This window comes from Pipistrellus kuhlii, unplaced genomic scaffold (assembly GCF_014108245.1).
Source record: "Pipistrellus kuhlii isolate mPipKuh1 unplaced genomic scaffold, mPipKuh1.p scaffold_m20_p_10, whole genome shotgun sequence".
NCBI lineage: Eukaryota > Metazoa > Chordata > Mammalia > Chiroptera > Vespertilionidae > Pipistrellus > Pipistrellus kuhlii.
The window spans coordinates 29,973,461-29,992,106 of NW_023425405.1; the positions used below are offsets into that span (position 1 = coordinate 29,973,461).

The following is an 18,646-nucleotide window of genomic DNA, read 5'->3' on the forward strand; positions in this document are numbered from 1 at the left end:
CTAAGGGCATTATCAGGAAGTGAACTTTTAATTTAATGGTAAACACTTTTCTGTGGGATTCTGAGATTAAGAGTTTGAATACTAGCTACTCATCCAGTTAACAAACATGTAAGAGTTTAATGGTAGTTAACCAGATATCTTTTTTTTTCACTGCTCAAAATTATTCTAACAGTAACTTCCTTTCTCTTCTCTTCTCCTCCCCCTCCCCCTCCTCCCCCTCCCCCTCCCCCTCCCCTCCCCCTCCCCCTCCCCCTCCCCCTCCCCCTCCCCCTCCCCCTCCCCCTCCCCTCCTCCTCCTCCTCCTCCTCCTCCTCCTCCTCCTCCTCCTCCTCCTCCTCCTCCTCCTCTTCTTCTTCTTCTTCTTCTTCTTCTTCTTCTTCTTCTTCTTCTCTCTCTCTCTCTCTCTCTCTCTCTCTCTCTCTCTCTCTCTCTCTCTCCTTTCTCCCTCTCCCTCTCCCCCTCCCTTTCCCACTCTCCCTTTCCCTCCTTCCCTTTCTCTCTCCCTCCCTCTCCTCTTTCACACACACACACACACACTCACACACACATGTTGCTACAGGGAAGATATGTTTGAATCACTCAATTTAATTATTTGCATTAAGTTTGTAATTAAAAATTGAAACTATATTAACCAGTCTTTCTGCTTCAGGAGAAATTATCACATTTATCTACTAACATCTGAGGCCATCCATTCAAAAAGAAACTTTTCTGAGTAATCTTTCTGCCCTTATTATCATTTCTCCTGCATTACAAACAGTACCCGCTACCCACCAACACGCAAAATGTAGTTTTTCTTCTTGTGCAGACACTTCATCTAAGAGAATGCCACCTTATGGTTTGCCTTTATCTCCCATACTTGTCTATATTAGTATAAATTTACCGATATATTTTATGCCTATCTTGCAGATCAGGCATTCTTTCACAGAAGAGGGAATCACGTAGCACAAAATTTTAACTTTTGACATCATTCTGGTTTCCAAGTATAGATACGGTTTTTTTTTCTTTATTTTACAATGATATACCCTTTATCTAAAAACTTTAATGTTTCAAAGATGTCTTAATAGTTATATATAATGTCAGATCTTTATAGAATTGATTAGCAAATTAATCCAGTTAGTGAATATTTATTGAGTACCTACGTGGGCATAGTACTTTATTTGAGTTACAATAGAAGTCAAAAGAGTTGTCTTTTGCCATCTACAATTTAGCTAAGAAAATAACATATATATATATATATATATACCTAAGGAAAATATTACTAAGGAACTGTGAGACCATGACAGTGAAAATATCTGATGTTCAGTAAAATAGGTGATTTCGTACAAGGAAGTTGTCACAGGTAAGTGTTTGAAAATCAACGTGACTAGAAAGCAAGCTATTGAGAAACATTTTGACTGAACAAGGAATAACAGGATGGCATAATCCTAGAGTGAGAACTGTGGTTAGAGGAGTTGATTAGGTTGTTTGTGGACGGCCTTGAATGCTCAGATAAAGCTTGTGCTGAAAGTAATGTGGGTTTGATATAATGAAATGGTTGTTTTAATGAGGTTAGAGCAGTAGCAAACGGCGAAGAGAAGTCGTCAGTGAGCACATCCTGGGGGAATCCAGCTCCAGGATGGTGTGGCTGTCCACTTAAGAGTGGGCAGGGTCTGTCTGGTGAAGGATGGCACAGTAGGAAACACACAGGACGTGGTAACTGTTGGGTGAGTTGTGTAAGATCAAAACACTTTTGCTAATTTAAAGGGACATTGTGTATGAGATTGCTCTTTCAACTTCATTAAGATGTGGAATTTATATTATGAATGATGTTGTAAGAAAATAAAGCATGACAGTGTGACAAGTCCCAGATCTAGAAATAATTGACACAATAATGAACTGCCTGTTTCTCAGGCCAGACGTCTGGTGCTTTCGGCTGCCCGTGTTTTACCCCACTGCACTCGGGCTGTTAGCACTGCATCAGTTCAGGTCTTTCCTATTTAGCAAAGTCACAGTGCTGCCCCCCAGAGTTTTATTGACCAATGATTTTTTTTTTCCTTAATTCCTCTCATTCAGATTGAGCACCTAGAGTATGGGCAAGGCATTGTGCTGAGCACAGCGAATAAGGAGATGAAAACTCCCCCGTGTTCATAAGTAAACCCAAGTGCATTTTCACAAGTACTTTATTATTGAGATTTTAGGTCATAGTTCTTTCAGATGAGCAAGAGGAAAATGCTTTCATTTGGAGAAGACTGTTTTGTTTTTCTCATATTCTAGCAACAGGTAGACTGACTGCATTTTTCTGCAGTTTGGGAAATTTACAAACACCAAACATTTATTTTCACCTCCACTAGGGGACAGTGTGTTACCATTAGATTTTTTTTTTTCCTTCCAAATCAGAAAAATGTATAGATTTTTTAAACTTTGAAATTAATCATTTTATAAATGTAACAAAACTGTTAAAATGCTTATAAAGTCTACAATTAAGGGTTTTTTAAATTGTGTATTATGATTATATAGATATAGATATTTGTAGATCTCTATATACTTTTATTGTTTACATAGAGTGTTTGAAATTTTGTGGCATTGAGGTGATTTTTGCTTGAGTTCACCAAAACAAGAATGGAAGGAAGAAGAATATTTATATAAAAATATAAGCATCTGAATTTCAGAACAGCTTTGTAACTCATAAGAATTTAATTAGGCTTTCCACATGGAATTTACTGACACATCCTAAAGTTTACCCTTCAAGAGGGCTGTGTAATCCTTTGAGACATCTAAAGCCTAAATATATATACATATATTTTTCTTTATAGTTTTCCTTTTAACTGAGTTACAATTGAAGTTCATTGTGTTCTTTAGGTATGACATGTATGGAGGATGATTATGAGATTTCCTTTCCTGTTGTCTATAAAGATTTAGACAACAATGATGTCATAGCTTTTCCTGCTATTCTTTGAGACAGTGTTCTACAAGATCCACACAAATGTGATTCTAACAGCATACCATCATTTGTACTCAGAGAACTAAACTTGACTTGTTATCGTATAAGCTCATATGTAAAATAATACCATCATTTGTTTACACCTCTTTCATTTAAGTACTGAGACCTGAGCGGTACAACGATAGCATTTAATGTTTTAAAATATACTTTTAAAGAGTTTTCTGAGTTTATGTATACTGTTAACAGTTTTGCCAAAGGCATCATTTGAGAACATTGAAAGGGACAGTAAGTAAGAATTCTGAAGAAGACATGGGCATTATAGGAAAATGACTATTTGTACACACTTGCAAGGTACCACTTCTTGGTCATTTGCTTCGGGAACTGCAGACTTTCCTTGTCCAAATTGTGAGGTGGGCAGTGGGGAGGAGAAAAAGGAGGAGCTGCTCTGAATTGTGGAGGTGCCGCTGTCATTCTCCATCTTCTGTTGGCAGAAAGCTGAGACCTTGTTAATTGTTCATATCATTCTTTCTTGGGCCTTTTATTGAAGACTATAAAATTCAAACAAACTTTAACCAAATGTCTGTGAAGCATTTTCCCATGCCTCATCTCATTTGATCGTCACAGAAGTTCTGGAGTAGGGAAATAAGAAACTCCGTAGAATCCTATTTTCTTTTCATTAGCCTGAAAATGGAGATTTAGAAAGTTTAGAAACTTGACCCTACTGAAAAGAAGTAATAAATGGTGGACCTTGAAAATTACTTCTGGTTTTCTCACTGCACAGAATACTACAGTTAAATATTTTACTCTTTGTTCTCCTTGTGTGATCTACAATGATAATCTGCTTTGTGTTGATATTTACACAAATATAACTGTTGTTGTTGACAGTTACCTGGAAGAGAAGTTGAGGTGCTTCACTGGGCTGAAAAAAGTTTAGCTAAATCAGAAAGCAGGTCTAATTAAGCAAGTTTATACACACACACACACACACACACACACACACAAAGCTTTCGCTGGCACCAATCGCATACATGTGTTTCCATCTGTCATTGTCCATCATGAATTGAAACTTTTATTATAGAGAAAGGGTGAATAGTGATATTAAAATATTTCTAATTTCCTTTCATTGTGCATGAATTCGTGCACCAGGCCTCAAGTGATAGTATAAAGTAAGTAATTGTAATTATAGCAGTAATGCAGACTTTAACAAATATCATTAACGATATTTCTGTTTTTCTTTAAATTCAACATATGTAGTATTTTTATGCATTGGTGTGTAAACATTATTGTTCCATGTTTACAGCTTGTGTTCTTTATGGCTGGTGAGTAAAATCAAGGTAAATCTGAAGCCTGGAAATTGATAGTTACAGATTGTAGATAAAATGCTGATAAATTTAATTTAGGTAATTTTTTTCTTTACTTCTTACTATGGGAGTTAGGATGCCACTTTTCCTGAAATACCTTTAGGAGGTTTAGCTTCCATGCCACAATAAAAATTAATCATAATTTCTTGTTCTCAAAATTTTTCTTGTTTATTCTGGACTCTGCAATTAATCACATACTTCCAGTTTTTGAAAAATAATGCAGTTAGTTCTTTAGGTTCACAGAAATATTGAAACAATCATACCGAGTTCATATCTGGCCTGCACTCATTTCCCCTATTAACTACAGTCCAGAATTTGTTCAGATTTCCTTAGTTTTACCTAATGTTGTTTCTTTTCTTTTGTCCTTTGCTTCTTCCTTTTTTTTTTTTTTTTTTTTTTTTTAATTCCAGAATACCATATGACTTTTGTTGTCAGACCTTCTTAGGTTCTCCTTGGCTGTGACAGTTTCTGAGAACTCCCTTGTTTTTGACTGACAGTTTTGAGAAGTACTGGACATAGATATTGTGGGAGGCCCCTCTATTGGAATTCATCTGATGGTTTTCTCAATAGTTAGACTGGGGTTACAGGTTTTGGGGAGCAGACCACAAAGGTGAATGCCATTTGCATACCATCATATCAACAGTGTACGTCATCAACATGATTTTTCAGTGTTCAGGTTTACCTTGCTTACTTGGTGCTAAAATGAAACATTTATATTACATGATATTTGGAACACACAAAGGCATGCATATATATATATATATATATATATATATATATATATATATATATATATAAATACATATGTGTGAATGATAATAAAATGACCATCTGTAATGCCTTTTCACTCTCCATCCTGGTTAAGGGTTAATGACAGTTTTGGATACTCACAGGCATTAAGAAATGCTTTTTTAATATACCTATTTCAGTGGTCAGCAAACGGTGGCTCGCGTGCCAAATGGGGCTCTTTGGCCACTTGAGTGTGGCTCTTCCACAAAATACCACGTGTGGGTGGGCACGTACAGTGAGATTGAAACTTCGTTGCCCATGCACAGAAGTTGGTTTTTCTACTCTGCAAAGAAATTTCAGTCATTATACTGTTGATATTTGGCTTTGTTGACTAATGAGTTTGCTGACCACTGACCTATTTGAAGGTGCATTTTTTCAACCTGTATCATCAATACTTCAATAGACATATGAACTTGTGAGATGAGTTTGCAATCCATAGATTTCTTGACTATCTGATCTTTGTATCCACTAGAATTGTGTGTGTCACATTATTTAATTTAATCAGTTTTTAAATTTCCATATTTTGTAAGGATGAAATGATCAATAGAGATGAGGCAAACAAGGAAAACAAATATTCCCTGGAATAACAGGTTCTTCTCACTAAATTCTAATCTTTCCAAATGATGCCTACAAAATATGCAGAAGTAAATGAATTTTAAGGAATATTCCTACTAAAATTCTTAATTAGCTAAAGATATGTAAGTTATGGAGCTATGAAAATGAGCCTAGAAATTTTTTTTTCAAGATACGGAAATGTTATTTTTCTAGCCCTACAATCTGAAATAAATTTTTCCTCCTCCTCTATTTGTTACCATGCTGCTTTCACTTTGACTAGTATAAGCCTGATTACAAAGAGGCTACACAGATAGTCTTTTTCTGTTTATTTTCGAAGGGGAAATTTTAATTGCATCATCTGTTTCACGTTTTAATTTAATAAATGAGATTTGGGAGTAGATGTGCATTATGAACCCTGTGATGTAATTAATTAATCAAGAGTGACAAATATGTATCTGTAGTTGATTTGTATCTTTTTCAGTTTGAGGATACTTACTGCTTTGTTCATGGGTGATGTGGCATATAAGTGAATCACTTTTTAAGCCCAAACATATTTGGCTTTAGAATTATTTATTTTTCTGTGATTTAGGGCTTGTGATATTTGGAAGCCAGCAACAGCATTTGAAATCCAATACTGAAATGTCCTTGAAACCCACATGCAAGAAGCCAAGTAGCCACCATTCAGCCCCTTGTGTGTCTTTCCCAGCGTCACCCCTTAGAACTGGATCCGGGAAGTTGATGAAAAGAGTAGCTTAACAGAGGTGGTCTCTCACCACCATCCTCAGAGATGAGAAACGGAGGGCCAGGCATGGTGGCAGTGGTAAAGCTTAGGGAATATTCTTCTCTGTACTACCGCCAAGGCTTCTGGCTAAACATGCAAATGGGAGTAAACAAAGCAACCAAATAGTGGTGATTGTTAACAAATGAGTTGAACTGAAAGAGTGATGATATCTCTATCCTAGAGCCTCCTTTGCTTTGAATTCCTTATAATTTATGGAGTGTAGCCATGTGTTAGGCATTGAGCTAAGTGTTTCATATTCAAAGATAAAATGAAAAATTCTTTACATCAAGAAACATCATGTGGCGAAATAAATGGCCAACTAAAAAAGACTATTTAGAATTCGGTGTGCTAGAGGAATTCACAGCTGTGGAAACAGATTCCTCTCACCCAAATTTGGCTGGAGGATAGGAGTTCAGTAGGTTTCAAGAGTCACTGATTTGTGGGCGGAACCACAAAGAGTAACTCGGGTCAGCTAAGCTGGGAAGGGAGTGGGAAAGCTTTTCTGGCAGAGGGATGAGCTGGTGCAAAGGGATGAAGCTCGGGGAAAAGGCTGGGTTGGGCAATCTTCACCAGTTGTGTGTGGCCCGGAGATGTGAGTGCTTTTTTAAGGAGAGGCTGGACGGATAAAAGACTCTTGTCTTTACCTGGTAAATGGTTCAGACTTGATCCTAAAGTTTGAAGAAGCCTTCAGAGGATTTTAGGCAGCATAGGGATGGGGTCAGATGGATATTTTAAAATAAGTATTTTTGACTGCTGTGTGAGAAACAGGGTAAAACAGTATGTGAATTAGAGAGAGTGTTTATGGGATTATTTCAGTAATTCAAGGTGAGGACATTATGCTGGCAGGGACAGTTTGAGGGGAGAATATTAATTCAAGAAACATGAAAGAAGCAGAAGCAACAGGTGCTGGCGACACTTTGTTGTAAGGCACTAAGGTTGATGCCAAGTTCAGAGACTGATTATCAGATCCCACTTTTGGAACACAGCACAGTTCTTCACCCAGATTTCTTAGAGACGTTAGCTGTTTCCACTTTTCACTTCCCATCATAGTATCACTTCTTTATAGTGTCAAGAAGCCCAAACGATTAGAATATATGTATATGTGTGTGTGTGTGTGTGTGTATGTATGTATGTATGTATATATGTATGTATGTATATATATGTATATTTTTTATTGATTTTTCACAGAGAGTAAAGGAGAGGGATAGAGAGCTATGAACATCGATGAGAGAGAAACATTGATCAGCTACCTCCTGCATAGCCCTTACTGGGGATGTGCCCGCAACCAGGGTACATGCCCTTGATGGGAATCGAACCTGGGACCCTTCAGTCTGCAGGCGGATGCTCTATCCACTGAGCCAAACCAGTTTCAGCTAGAATAAATATATTTCATAGGCAATATGATTTCAAAGACAAAACAACATTTAACAACTTATGAGATAACTCATTTCACAAATTTGCCTGATATTACTGAAACGTGGGGTTCAGGATACAGACTTCTTGTGGGTTCTTGTCCCACAAAGATGAAGAATAAATTCATGGACTAACATATTTCTTTAATAAAAATGTAAAAGTTTATTGGAAGCATATACAAATTCCATCTGGGCAGAGGTGTCTCCAAAGGAGACTCTTTTTAATTGGATTTTTCATTAATTTAGGGCCCCCATATTCTCCTCATTGATTATTTTGTTACATAATATCAGTTTCAAAAGCCAAAGCCCATGTGGTACCCCCTTTTTTTTCTACCCCTATCTTATAACTTTTCTCTATCGCCTGTGAAAATCTGTTTTCCTCTTATTGCCATTTGTTGGCATTTTTTCTATCCTCTGTGAAAGTTTGCTTCCTCTTTCCCCATACTCTGTGGCTTTTCATTATCTTCTCTCATTGTATGTCTTCCTCTCCCCTTATCCTGTGGAATCTTTTTTAGTCTCTGAATGTATGCCTTCTGGTGGCTCCAAGCCCTCACCTAATGCATTCCTCCCTTATGGACTTGCTTTCTTCCTAAAATTCCCTAAACCTGCTTATTTTATCCTAAAAATCCTTTCATTACTTTACAAAAGAGCCAGTTGCCTTCCAGTTTCCCTCCCTTCCCCCACACTAGTACTCACAGCTTATAAGTCTGTTGGAGGACACCCAGGTGCAAGATGAAGAAAAGGCTTATATCATCAATGAAATATTCACGTTTCAGTGAAGAGCCAAAGTTGGTCAGATATTGGATTAAAAGGAAACTAGAGGCCCAGTGCATGACACTCGGGCCGGGCTGAGGGACTTCTCCCCAGCACGACATTTGTGCATCGGGGAGAAGTCCCTCAGCCCGGCCTGTGCCCTCTCCCAGTTGGACATCCTCCAGGGGTCCTTAGTGCTACTGCAGAGGCTCCTGCCACCACTGTTGCACTCGCCAGCCGTGAGCCCGGCTCCTGGCTGAGCAGTGCTCCCCCTATGGGAGTGCACTGACCACCAGGGGGCAGCTCCTGCATTGAGCGTCTGCCCCATGGTGGTCTGTGTGTGTCATAGTGACCGGTCATTGCGCTATTTGGTCAATTTGCATATTAGGGTTTTATTATATAGGATAATCTTTTGTTTCATAGTGTTAGCATTTGAAATTGCATCAGTTTTTTTCTAGTGGTCTTCACCAGTTAATTTTTGTTTTTAATGAAAGGTGTTTGCAAAAGCATTTCTCCTTTAGTTGGGGAACCAAGTCCCTGCCTGTGGCTATGGTCTGAGCTTCATAGAATTCCAAGGCCAGAGAGTAGCCGACCTAAACAGTGGCTCCCTGAACTCATAAAAACAGAGTAGAATGGTCTTTTTTTTTTTTTTTTAATATATTTTATTGATTTTCCACAGAGAGGAAGGGAGAGGGATAGAGAGAGTTAGAAACATCGATGAGAGAGAGTCATCGATCAGCTGCCTCTTGCAAACCCCCTACTGGGGATATGCCCGCAACCAAGGTACATGCCCTTGACCAGAATTGAACCCGGGACCCTTCAGTCCGCAGATTGATGCTCCACCACTGAGCCAAACCTGTTTCGGCTAGAATGATCTTTATCAGGAGTTGGGGAGTAGAAGAAATGAGGACATGGTGGCCAAAGGGTACAAAGTTCTAGTTACAAGGTGAATAAGTTCTGAGACTTGTACAGCATGGTGATTATAGTTAACAAAATTGTATTGTATAATTGAAGGTTGCTAAGAGAGTAGATCTTAAATGTTTAAGACCCCCCCCCCCCCAAATAAATGGTAACTATGAAGTGATATATGTGGTAACTATTCTCTTCATCATTTGATAATATCCTTACTAATAAAGGCCTAAGTAGTCATCATGCATGATGCCCCCACGCCATCACAAGATGGCTGTGCACACAGCGGGTGCACACAGGTAAGCAGGGCTGGGCTTGACAATCTGTGTGCAGCATGGAGCCTGCCTGGGGGTCCTGGCTCCATGAGGCAAGGCCTACTTGGGGTTCCCCCAGCTCCACATGGAGAGACCTGCCGGGGGGGTCCCCAGCTCTGTGTGGCAAGGCCTGCCTGAGAGTCCTGGGGTCCCAACTCCTGACTCCATGTGTTGCAGAGGCAGGACCCCTAGTGCAAGGCAATCCATTGAGAAGCTCCAGATGGGTGAAGCCTATGTCTTTTGGGCTCCCATACTATGATAGGGCACAGGCCAGGCTGGGGGACACCCCCCTGAGTGCACGAATTTCATGCACCAGGCCTCTAGTCTATATTATAAAAGCCTAAGCGACTTTTATGATTGGAACGACTGGTCGACCAGTCACCATGACTGGCACTGACCATCAGGGGGCAGACGCTCAACACAGGAGCTGCCCCTGATAGTCAGTGTCCACCTCCTGTGGACAACCAATGTCCTCTGGTCCCTCCCCATAGCCAGCTGGCAAACCTCCCACAGCTACTTCCTCCACCCCCCGTCCCCCTAGCTGTCCCAGCCCCAGTGAGTCCCCATCAGGGGCAGGGCTGGCTAGCCAACCTTCCGGGGCCTTTTCGTTCAGCTGGTCCCAGCTGCATTCCCTCCTTCCCAGCTGGTTGCCCAATCAGCCCCTCCCCCTGCCAGCCAACCGCCCGTGTCCCCAGGCCAAGGGACCCTACCCATTCACCAGTTCCTGCACTGGGCCTCTAGTATCTATAGATATAAAACCCTAATATGCAAATAGACTGAATGGTGGAACCGCTGGTTTCTATGATGTGCACTGACCACCGGGGGGCACATGCGGAACATGGCAGGTGTCAGCCAAGGCAGGAAGGTGGAGCAAGAGAGCAGGAGCACCAGACCAAGGTGGAGCACTGTTCACTGTAATCAGGGCGAGCTTCTGGTGGTTACTGAAAATTCTTGGCTCCCGTAGGTCATGGTCCCACCCGGCACAAGTGGGTGCAGGCCCCACTTGTTCTTCAGGGCTTCTCCACCTCTCGTTGCTCCGGAGGGGTGATTGGGCCAGCAGCCACCTCTTGCACCCGCGGCTGGCACAGACCCCAGTCGCACCTGCAGCCAGCTCTTGCACCCTCCAATAGTGCCAGCCCCACTCACATCTGCTGCTGGTTCCGGCCCCAATTGCTCCACGCAATCAATGGGTGTAAATGGGGCCGGCATTACCAGCGCATGGGAGTGGGAGTGATGTGAGCGGGGCTGCTGGCAGACAAGGGACCGGGGCTGTGGTGGGAGGGGCTGGTCAGGGTGCGGAGTTTGGGCTGAGACCTGGCCCTGTGCCCACCACAGCCTGGAGACCCATAATTCCTTTTAAGGTGCACAAATTTGTGCACTGGGCCCCTAGTGGTGTGTGTGTGTGTGTGTGTGTGTGTGTGTGTGTATGTAATTGAGTTGTATCTCTTAAACTTATACAATGTTATGTATGTCAGGTATATATCTCTGAAGCTGGGGAAAACATTTAAGTATAATAAATGAATATATATTTTTAAAGTAACTCTTTACTAAATTTAGTGTGTGACATATTTCCAAAATATTGTTTTACCCTTTCTTTTCAGGATGAGCGGAAACTCCAGGACAGTTTAAGGCAAGGGGCCACAGTAATTACCACACTCATCAAAGAGAGAAATTCTGCATTCATTGGTCAGCTACTGGTAGCATGAAGGACACAGAGAAAATTGCCTCTGAGTTTATAGAAACGTTTATCTAAGTCCTTCTTTCCTGGTTCCCCTCCCTGTTGTGTGTGGTAGCATATTTAAGTTGTCTTTTATGTCTCATAATTTGTAGGATATGATTCTTGGATTATAAATGTGGATTAATGTTTTTTATTTGTGAAATAAAAATTTACTTTGATGCATATTATATATAAATTGCCCAAATAGAAAGGGATAGATAAGTGGAAAATAATAGCCTTCATGTAATCTTTTTACAAAAGCAGAAAGATCAATAGAAACAATCATGTGTGAGCTAATCCACCAAGGAATGAGAATTTAGAAATCTTGAACTATTCTCTCTGTGTTAATTAGCAAATCACACTGTAATGAAACTAAAAGATAAGGTTTAGAATTATATTTTTTTACTTCAAAATTATCCTCTTACCATTAGATATTATGTTCTAATTTTCCATGCCTTAAAAAAAAAACAAGCACATTAAAAACAAAACAACAAGAGATTGTAGGAATTCTTTAAATATATTCACTATTGGCCCTCAACATTACTCACAATTCCTAAATGAGATGTAAAATACTCTTTGGATTACATAATTTTTACTAATTTTAAAAGGTCTCTGATCTTTCTGAATGCATTTAAGAGAAGACAGGAAAGCTTCATAAAAGTGAAGTTATTTTAGCGAAGCCCAAGTTAGTCTTCAAAGAGACAGGGAGTCATTGCAAAATTTTAATTATTCTTTTGATACAGGTACTGTTTTTTAAATCAAGTTTCTATTCTTTCAAATTTCCACTGGTATGTACATCTTAAATATTGATGACTTTCCCTATATTAATTACATTGTATAATTATGTGCATGCAGTCATTAGAGATGCCTTTTACTCCATATTTACACTGACTTTCTTTTATTTTTTAAGTATATTTTTATTGATTTTAGAGAGGAGGGGAGAAGGAGAGAGAGAGAAAAACGTAATTGATAAGAGAGAAACATGATCAGCTGCCTCCTGCATGCCTCCTCCTGAGGACCTAGACTGCAACCCAGGCATGTGCCCTGACTGGGAATGGAACTGTGAGCCCCTGGTTCATAGATCAGTGCTTAAGCATTGGGCCACAAGGCTGGGACTGGCTACATTGACTTTCTAAAAACACAGTAGATCAGATTATTTGAGGGCTTAAGCCTAAGCCTATAGTTTTACATGGAAACTATAAAAGCTGCATGCGATATTTTCTATAACATATCTGCCTTGTGGAATTTCTTCTTAGTGTGTTGGATGAGTTTCCCTATATTTCTCAAGTATCTCTCTCAGTAGGAGAGTTTCTATGTTACATTAAAGTGATAGTCAGTAGAAAATAACAGACATGGAGTAAATATTACAGTTCATTCGCCAAAGTAAAATGCATTGTTTCAATGTAGTTTGGATCTGAGTTCCTGGGCTTGCTACTTTCTCTCTCGAGATGTTAACAAATATAAAATAAATAATTTAATTCACATCTTGAACATCCATGGGAAATGTGTGGATTTGGGTTGGAAAGTCTATGTTGTTAAGGTGGTGAACTAGTTGTGTTGTGGAAGATTCACCCTTCTGAAGCCTGTTGAAGTCTTCCAGTGCAAATGTCTTTAAGAATTTGAAATTGCTTATACAGGCCATCGGGGAAATGTTACCAAAGTTTGAAAGAGAGGGTGAGCGTTTTAAAGTTTAGCCTGATAACAGAATGTTTTACCAAACAAGACTTTATCTGGGAGTAAGCAGTATGATTTTACCCTAAGGTAATGGGAAGCAATTACTATAATGAGGTTTAGTTAATAAAATATGAAATTGTGTCTAAGCTAATCACTACCATCATCATCAAATTTTATTTTTCTTTATAGTTTACAAATGATTCACAACATTGAAATCACTTAAAGAAAGCCCCCCACATCTTTCACTGCTCAGAGGGGAAGTTATGCTCAGGGGTCTCAACGACCTTGCCCAGAGCTATGTGGCTGCCTAGTAACGAAAGGCAGGGCTTAGACTCAGGACCATTGGAGATGTTTTAAGTGCATCGCCCCGTATAACCACAATGGCTGCAGAGGGCACCTAGCAGAGAGGCTGTGGGAAACAAGCCAGAGGCTCCAGGTGAGCACTGGAAGAATGGACAAGGGGGTTGAGACCCCTGAGCAATTACAAGAGGGAATTCCTGAAGCTCTTGGCTTTCCAGTCACCTTTCCAACATACAAACCTTGTAACCAAGGATGAAGGGAGTGGAGAGAATGAATGACCAGGAGAGAAAGATTAATTAGTTGTTTCTATTGTTTAGGAGACCCAGAAGCCATTTACAGTTATGTTTTCATCCCAGCTTCTGCAAATCTAATTACTTTCAGGAGAACTGCCTATTTTCACTTTATTTTCCAAAATCCCTTTAAAATGATAGAAGTGATGCCTCAAGGTTGCTAAATTGCTTTCTACCAATGGATAATTTTATAAAAAGACTCTCTCCCCACTCACCTAACTGTATGCTAATTAATAAATGCAATTTAAAGAAAGCCTTTTAAGGAATTTAACAGTGTCATCACTGTTTGGATTAATGACATATTGGTAGGAGGTAGTAGTATAATAGTTGTTGTTGTTTATTAAAGTACTCAATTTGAGAGATAATTTGTTGCATATATACTCATTTACAGATAAAATCCAGAACTGCATATTCTAACCAGACCCATTCTTTCTGTGATCAGTTTAAGCATTTTGCATTTGTTTAACAGGAAACCTTTTTCTCATGCTAGTTTATTATAAGCAAATTTTACTTTATATATATATATATATTAACATAATGCTTATGTTATAAAAATCAAGTTGCAGTAGGATATTTTTATACTGAGTCTGCAAATTTTATTTCCTACTAATGTTTAAAGGAATTATGTCAAGGAAGCATAAAAAAGTTTACATTAAAATGTAAAGTCATTTGGAAGAAGAAAAATTGGAGAAATTATAAAAGATTAATTCAAAAATAAATAAATGAAAAATACATATCCTTCTAGTATTTATCAGAATGGTTTAAAAATAAGTGGACTAGAAGTGGTTGTGTTGGTGGTTTTGATATTGTAACATTTTTATATGTTGTTATACATTTTTAGTTTTTAGTTTCAAAATTAAGAAAACTGTATGGATATTTTTTAAATGAAAAGTACCAAACTACTATTAAAGGTTCTCAATATATTCTCTTTACCAAACAACATATGTAATTAATAACTAAATAAACCACTTATATTTTAAAATTAAATGGCAATTTTCATTGATATTTATTGTATATATGCACATTTTCATACTAACTTAGTCACAATTTAATAACAATATAACATTTATTCTGAAAATATAAAAATGTGATGTTTTATTTGTTATATAGAATTTGGTATCCAGATCTATTAGCCTATAAAATGCATTAAATATTTTCAAAACCATAAGTCTCAACTAGATTTTTTTTCCCTCTTTTTCCTCATATTTAGCAGCTTTCTTAGCAATATAGTGGCTGTTAAGGATTTAAAACCTGTACTCAGACACAATGGAAAGGAATACTGTGATCACTTAATAATGTTGACATGAGTGTGCTGGGTTGAATTATGTTCAGAAATATTCCTTCCCTCCATTAGCTTCCCTGGGAGGGATATATTTCTACCTCTTGACTTTGGGGCTCATCATGTGACCTGCTTTCACCAATAGAGTGAGTCAAAATGGCACTGCACCCTTGATAGATCTGGATATTAAATCTAGACTAGAGATGAGAGACTGTTATGTTGCTGCTTGCTCTCTCCCACTTCTGCCACCACCAGGAGATGAACTGACAAATGGATGAACAAGCCCAGATGTTCAGTTGACTTCCAACAGACAGGTGAGTTCTATAAATGCTCATTTTTAAAACACAATAACGAGTGTTGCCCTACCCAGTTTGGTTTAATGAATAGAGCATCGACCAGTGGACTGAGGGTCTGGGGTTCAATTCCAGTTTAAGGGTACATGCCTGAGTTGCAGGCTCGATTCCCAGTAAGGGGCATGCAGGAGACAGCCAACCAGATTATCTCTCATCGATGTTTATATCTCTGTTTCCTTTCCTCTCTGAAATCAATAAAAATATATTTTAAAAAATAATGAGTTTTGAATCTTTTTATTGTACACCAGTTGGTAACCAAGTGTGGCAGTGTTGGTATATTTGCCCTCACAGTCTAGGATGTAAAGCAAAATACTTCTGAGAAATGTTGGTCAGGGCAATGATCCTGAAGTGCTAGAGAAATAAAATGGTTTCTGTACCCTCAGTGTTTCTCTTTCTTTCCTTACCCATCACAGCCCGCAACACACAAACATTTTGGAACCTCATTGGATTTGCATGTGCCAAGAAAATCTTCAAAGACTGATGCCCACATACAAGTATTATTAATACCATCTCTGTGAACTCTATAGTTGCGGGAATTTCCTCAGGCAATGTATGATCAGACACTAGGATAATGAAAGTGTAAGAAGAAAAAGATGAATTGCAGTTGCATATAGCCATTTGTGCCTCAGCAACACAGAAAGACATGTAAAGAGAAGTTCCAACTCCATCACCATCTTTTAAAAAAAAAAATTATTCATTTTTTACAGAGAGGAAGAGAGTGGGATAGAGAGTTAGAACCATCAATCAGAGTTTCAAAATTAAGAAAACTGTATCGATATTTTTTAAATGAAAAGTACCAAACTACTATTAAAAGTTCTCAATATATTCTCTTTACCAAACAACATATGTAATTAATAACTAAATCACTTATATTTTAAAATTAAATGGCAATTTTCATTGATATTTATTGTATATATGCACATATCCTCATATTTAGCAGCTTTCTTAGCAATATAGTGGCTGTTAAGGATTTAAAACCTGTACTCAGACACAATGGAAAGGAATTAGCTGCCTCCTTCACACTCTATGGGGATGTGCCCGCAACCAAGGTACATGCCCTTGACTGGAATTGAACCTGGGACCCTTCAAAGGCCAGTGCTCTACCCAACGAGCCAAACCAGTTAGGGTCCATCACCATCTTTATGACAGAAAGGAAGGTCTACAGGATGTTCAGGCATGAAGTGTGAAGTCTTCCCTAGAGAACGTTCAGGCCTGAATTGTGAGACTTCCCTCAGTACATATGTTCACAATGCTTACTCAGTAGGAAAACTTTGGGGTGAATGGTACTCAGTATGAGTTCGACCTGACTGGAGCCAGATTGTTTTTCTGTTCCCATCTGAAATATTGGAATCTTTGATTTCTAAAGATGTCTTCACAGCTGAAATGCATTATGCAAATGTATTCTCTACTTAGTGAGGATGCTACCAAACAATCTGAACAGTTGTTAAAACATCTGGGGCTGTTTAGCAGCATGGATAAACCCTGGATTGTCTAGTGCAGTTTTTCCCCCCTTCCAGTTTAACCTTAATTAATCCTAGCATGGTCTCTGTGAGGTAGGTCTTTATAAACCTTGTGATAGGATGATTAAAAATGGCAGATGCAGAGAGTAAAGGCTCATGATCACCCAGACCAGAATTTCTGCCTCTATTTAGGACCATTTTTCAGAGAAGTAGATTACAATGAGGAGGGACTGTTCTTTACTTAAAGGTTTTTTGTGTGTGTATGTGTTTTTTTAATCTGATTTAAATCTACATCCAGGATTTTACCTGGATGCATTCCATCATTTTCCATTTTGCAAAATTGCAGTGAAGCCCAGAGGCAAAGTTTCCACAAGGCAATCCTACTGATCCTTTTGACCCAAGTGGAGGCATGATTTGAGATTCCACATGGAGGCCAATTTTTAAGAATTTCCCCTAGTCTGTAGACTATAATAATTGGGTTATTTGGATAAGGTTTGGCAAAGCATCTAGTAGATTAACTGAATGGGGTTTCTGGAATGTTGCCATTTTGGAGCTATCCATTTTGTTCTTTGTTCTACCTCATTATAAAATGGACTAGTGAAATTGGTTGGTTTGTAGGTAAGTCAGGTTTTTTCTTTTATTATTTCCCATTCTTTACATCTGAGCCCTTAATTTGGTTGAAAGCAAGCTCTTCAGGCTAAGTGGATAACAAAACATCCCTTTGAGGAGGAAATAGATGATAAAATCTGTATGTTACTAATTTTTTTCAATAGTTTGGAGGAATTTCTTTCTCATCCTGTGTGTGTTTTTAAGACCCTGTTAAGTTCATAGTTCCTTTTTCTTTCCTTGTTTGAATAGAAAATAATTCTCTTTAATCTCCCCTGAGTTTTTAAAATGAATTGAACTGCCCAGTTCAGGAATTCAGTTGCCTGTTTTACTGAATGGAGGTATGTATGACCTGATAGTAAAAGAATGCTATTCAAAGACATTTCCGCCTGTTTGTGTCTTGGATCAGTTACTGTTCACATAAAACTGGAAAAAAGCCAAAATATGTAAACAAATTAGGAGTTTAGAGAATCCCAGTGGGAATATCCACAAATTCCACCATAAATCAGGAACTTCAGATAAGTGCAAGATGCTTTAATAAGATAGCAAGGAGAAGGAACTATAGACCAAATATTCTTGGCTCTGGTTTGGGAATCTTAATGGATATTAAAAGATTTGGGTTAATTATAGGGTTATACATAATACTACTTTTCCACAAATCTCTATATGTTGCCTAACTGGAATTTTATTTTTACTTTACTAACTTTTAATTTATGCTTAATATCAAACAGCCCTTAAACTCTGAAAACACTGTTTTATATCCTTTTAGTACTATATATATATAGTACTAAAAGGATATAAAACAGTGTATTTATATAATTTATATATATAAATTATATATATATATAATTTATTCATTCTTATCATTAATGACAAATTAGTGATTCTCTTTGCATATTTATATAAATCTGTGAATAAGATGGGGGCATTTTGATATATTGAGGATTTTCTTCTATATCTTTTTTGATAGGAATCTCTTCTTGCAACTATTTCAGCATATGGGTTTAAAATTGGGGTCTTTTTATTGTCTTTGACTCAAAGTTCAAATTTAAATATAAAACTTCCTCTTGAGAAAGACAACCCATAAGTTTAATTTCACTATTATGATATCTTTATTAATTCCTCTTGATTGTATGTGTATAGAAAGAAAATGTAGAGAAAGAAAAAACTATG

General features: G+C 38.2%; 1 protein-coding gene across 3 annotated transcripts in view; it reads left to right on the forward strand.

Moving 5' to 3' along the window:
* The window catches only part of CRPPA (CDP-L-ribitol pyrophosphorylase A), a 157,116-nt gene extending 142,663 nt beyond the window's left edge, over positions 1-14,453 (forward strand). For all 3 annotated transcript variants that reach the window (XM_036429281.2, XM_045578175.1, XM_036429282.2), the window contains one exon: positions 11,396-14,453. In XM_036429281.2, the coding sequence (XP_036285174.1) occupies positions 11,396-11,500 (105 nt within the window). In that variant the 3' untranslated portion in view covers positions 11,501-14,453. The remainder of the gene's footprint in view (positions 1-11,395) is intronic.
* The last annotated feature ends 4,193 nt before the right edge of the window (positions 14,454-18,646 follow it).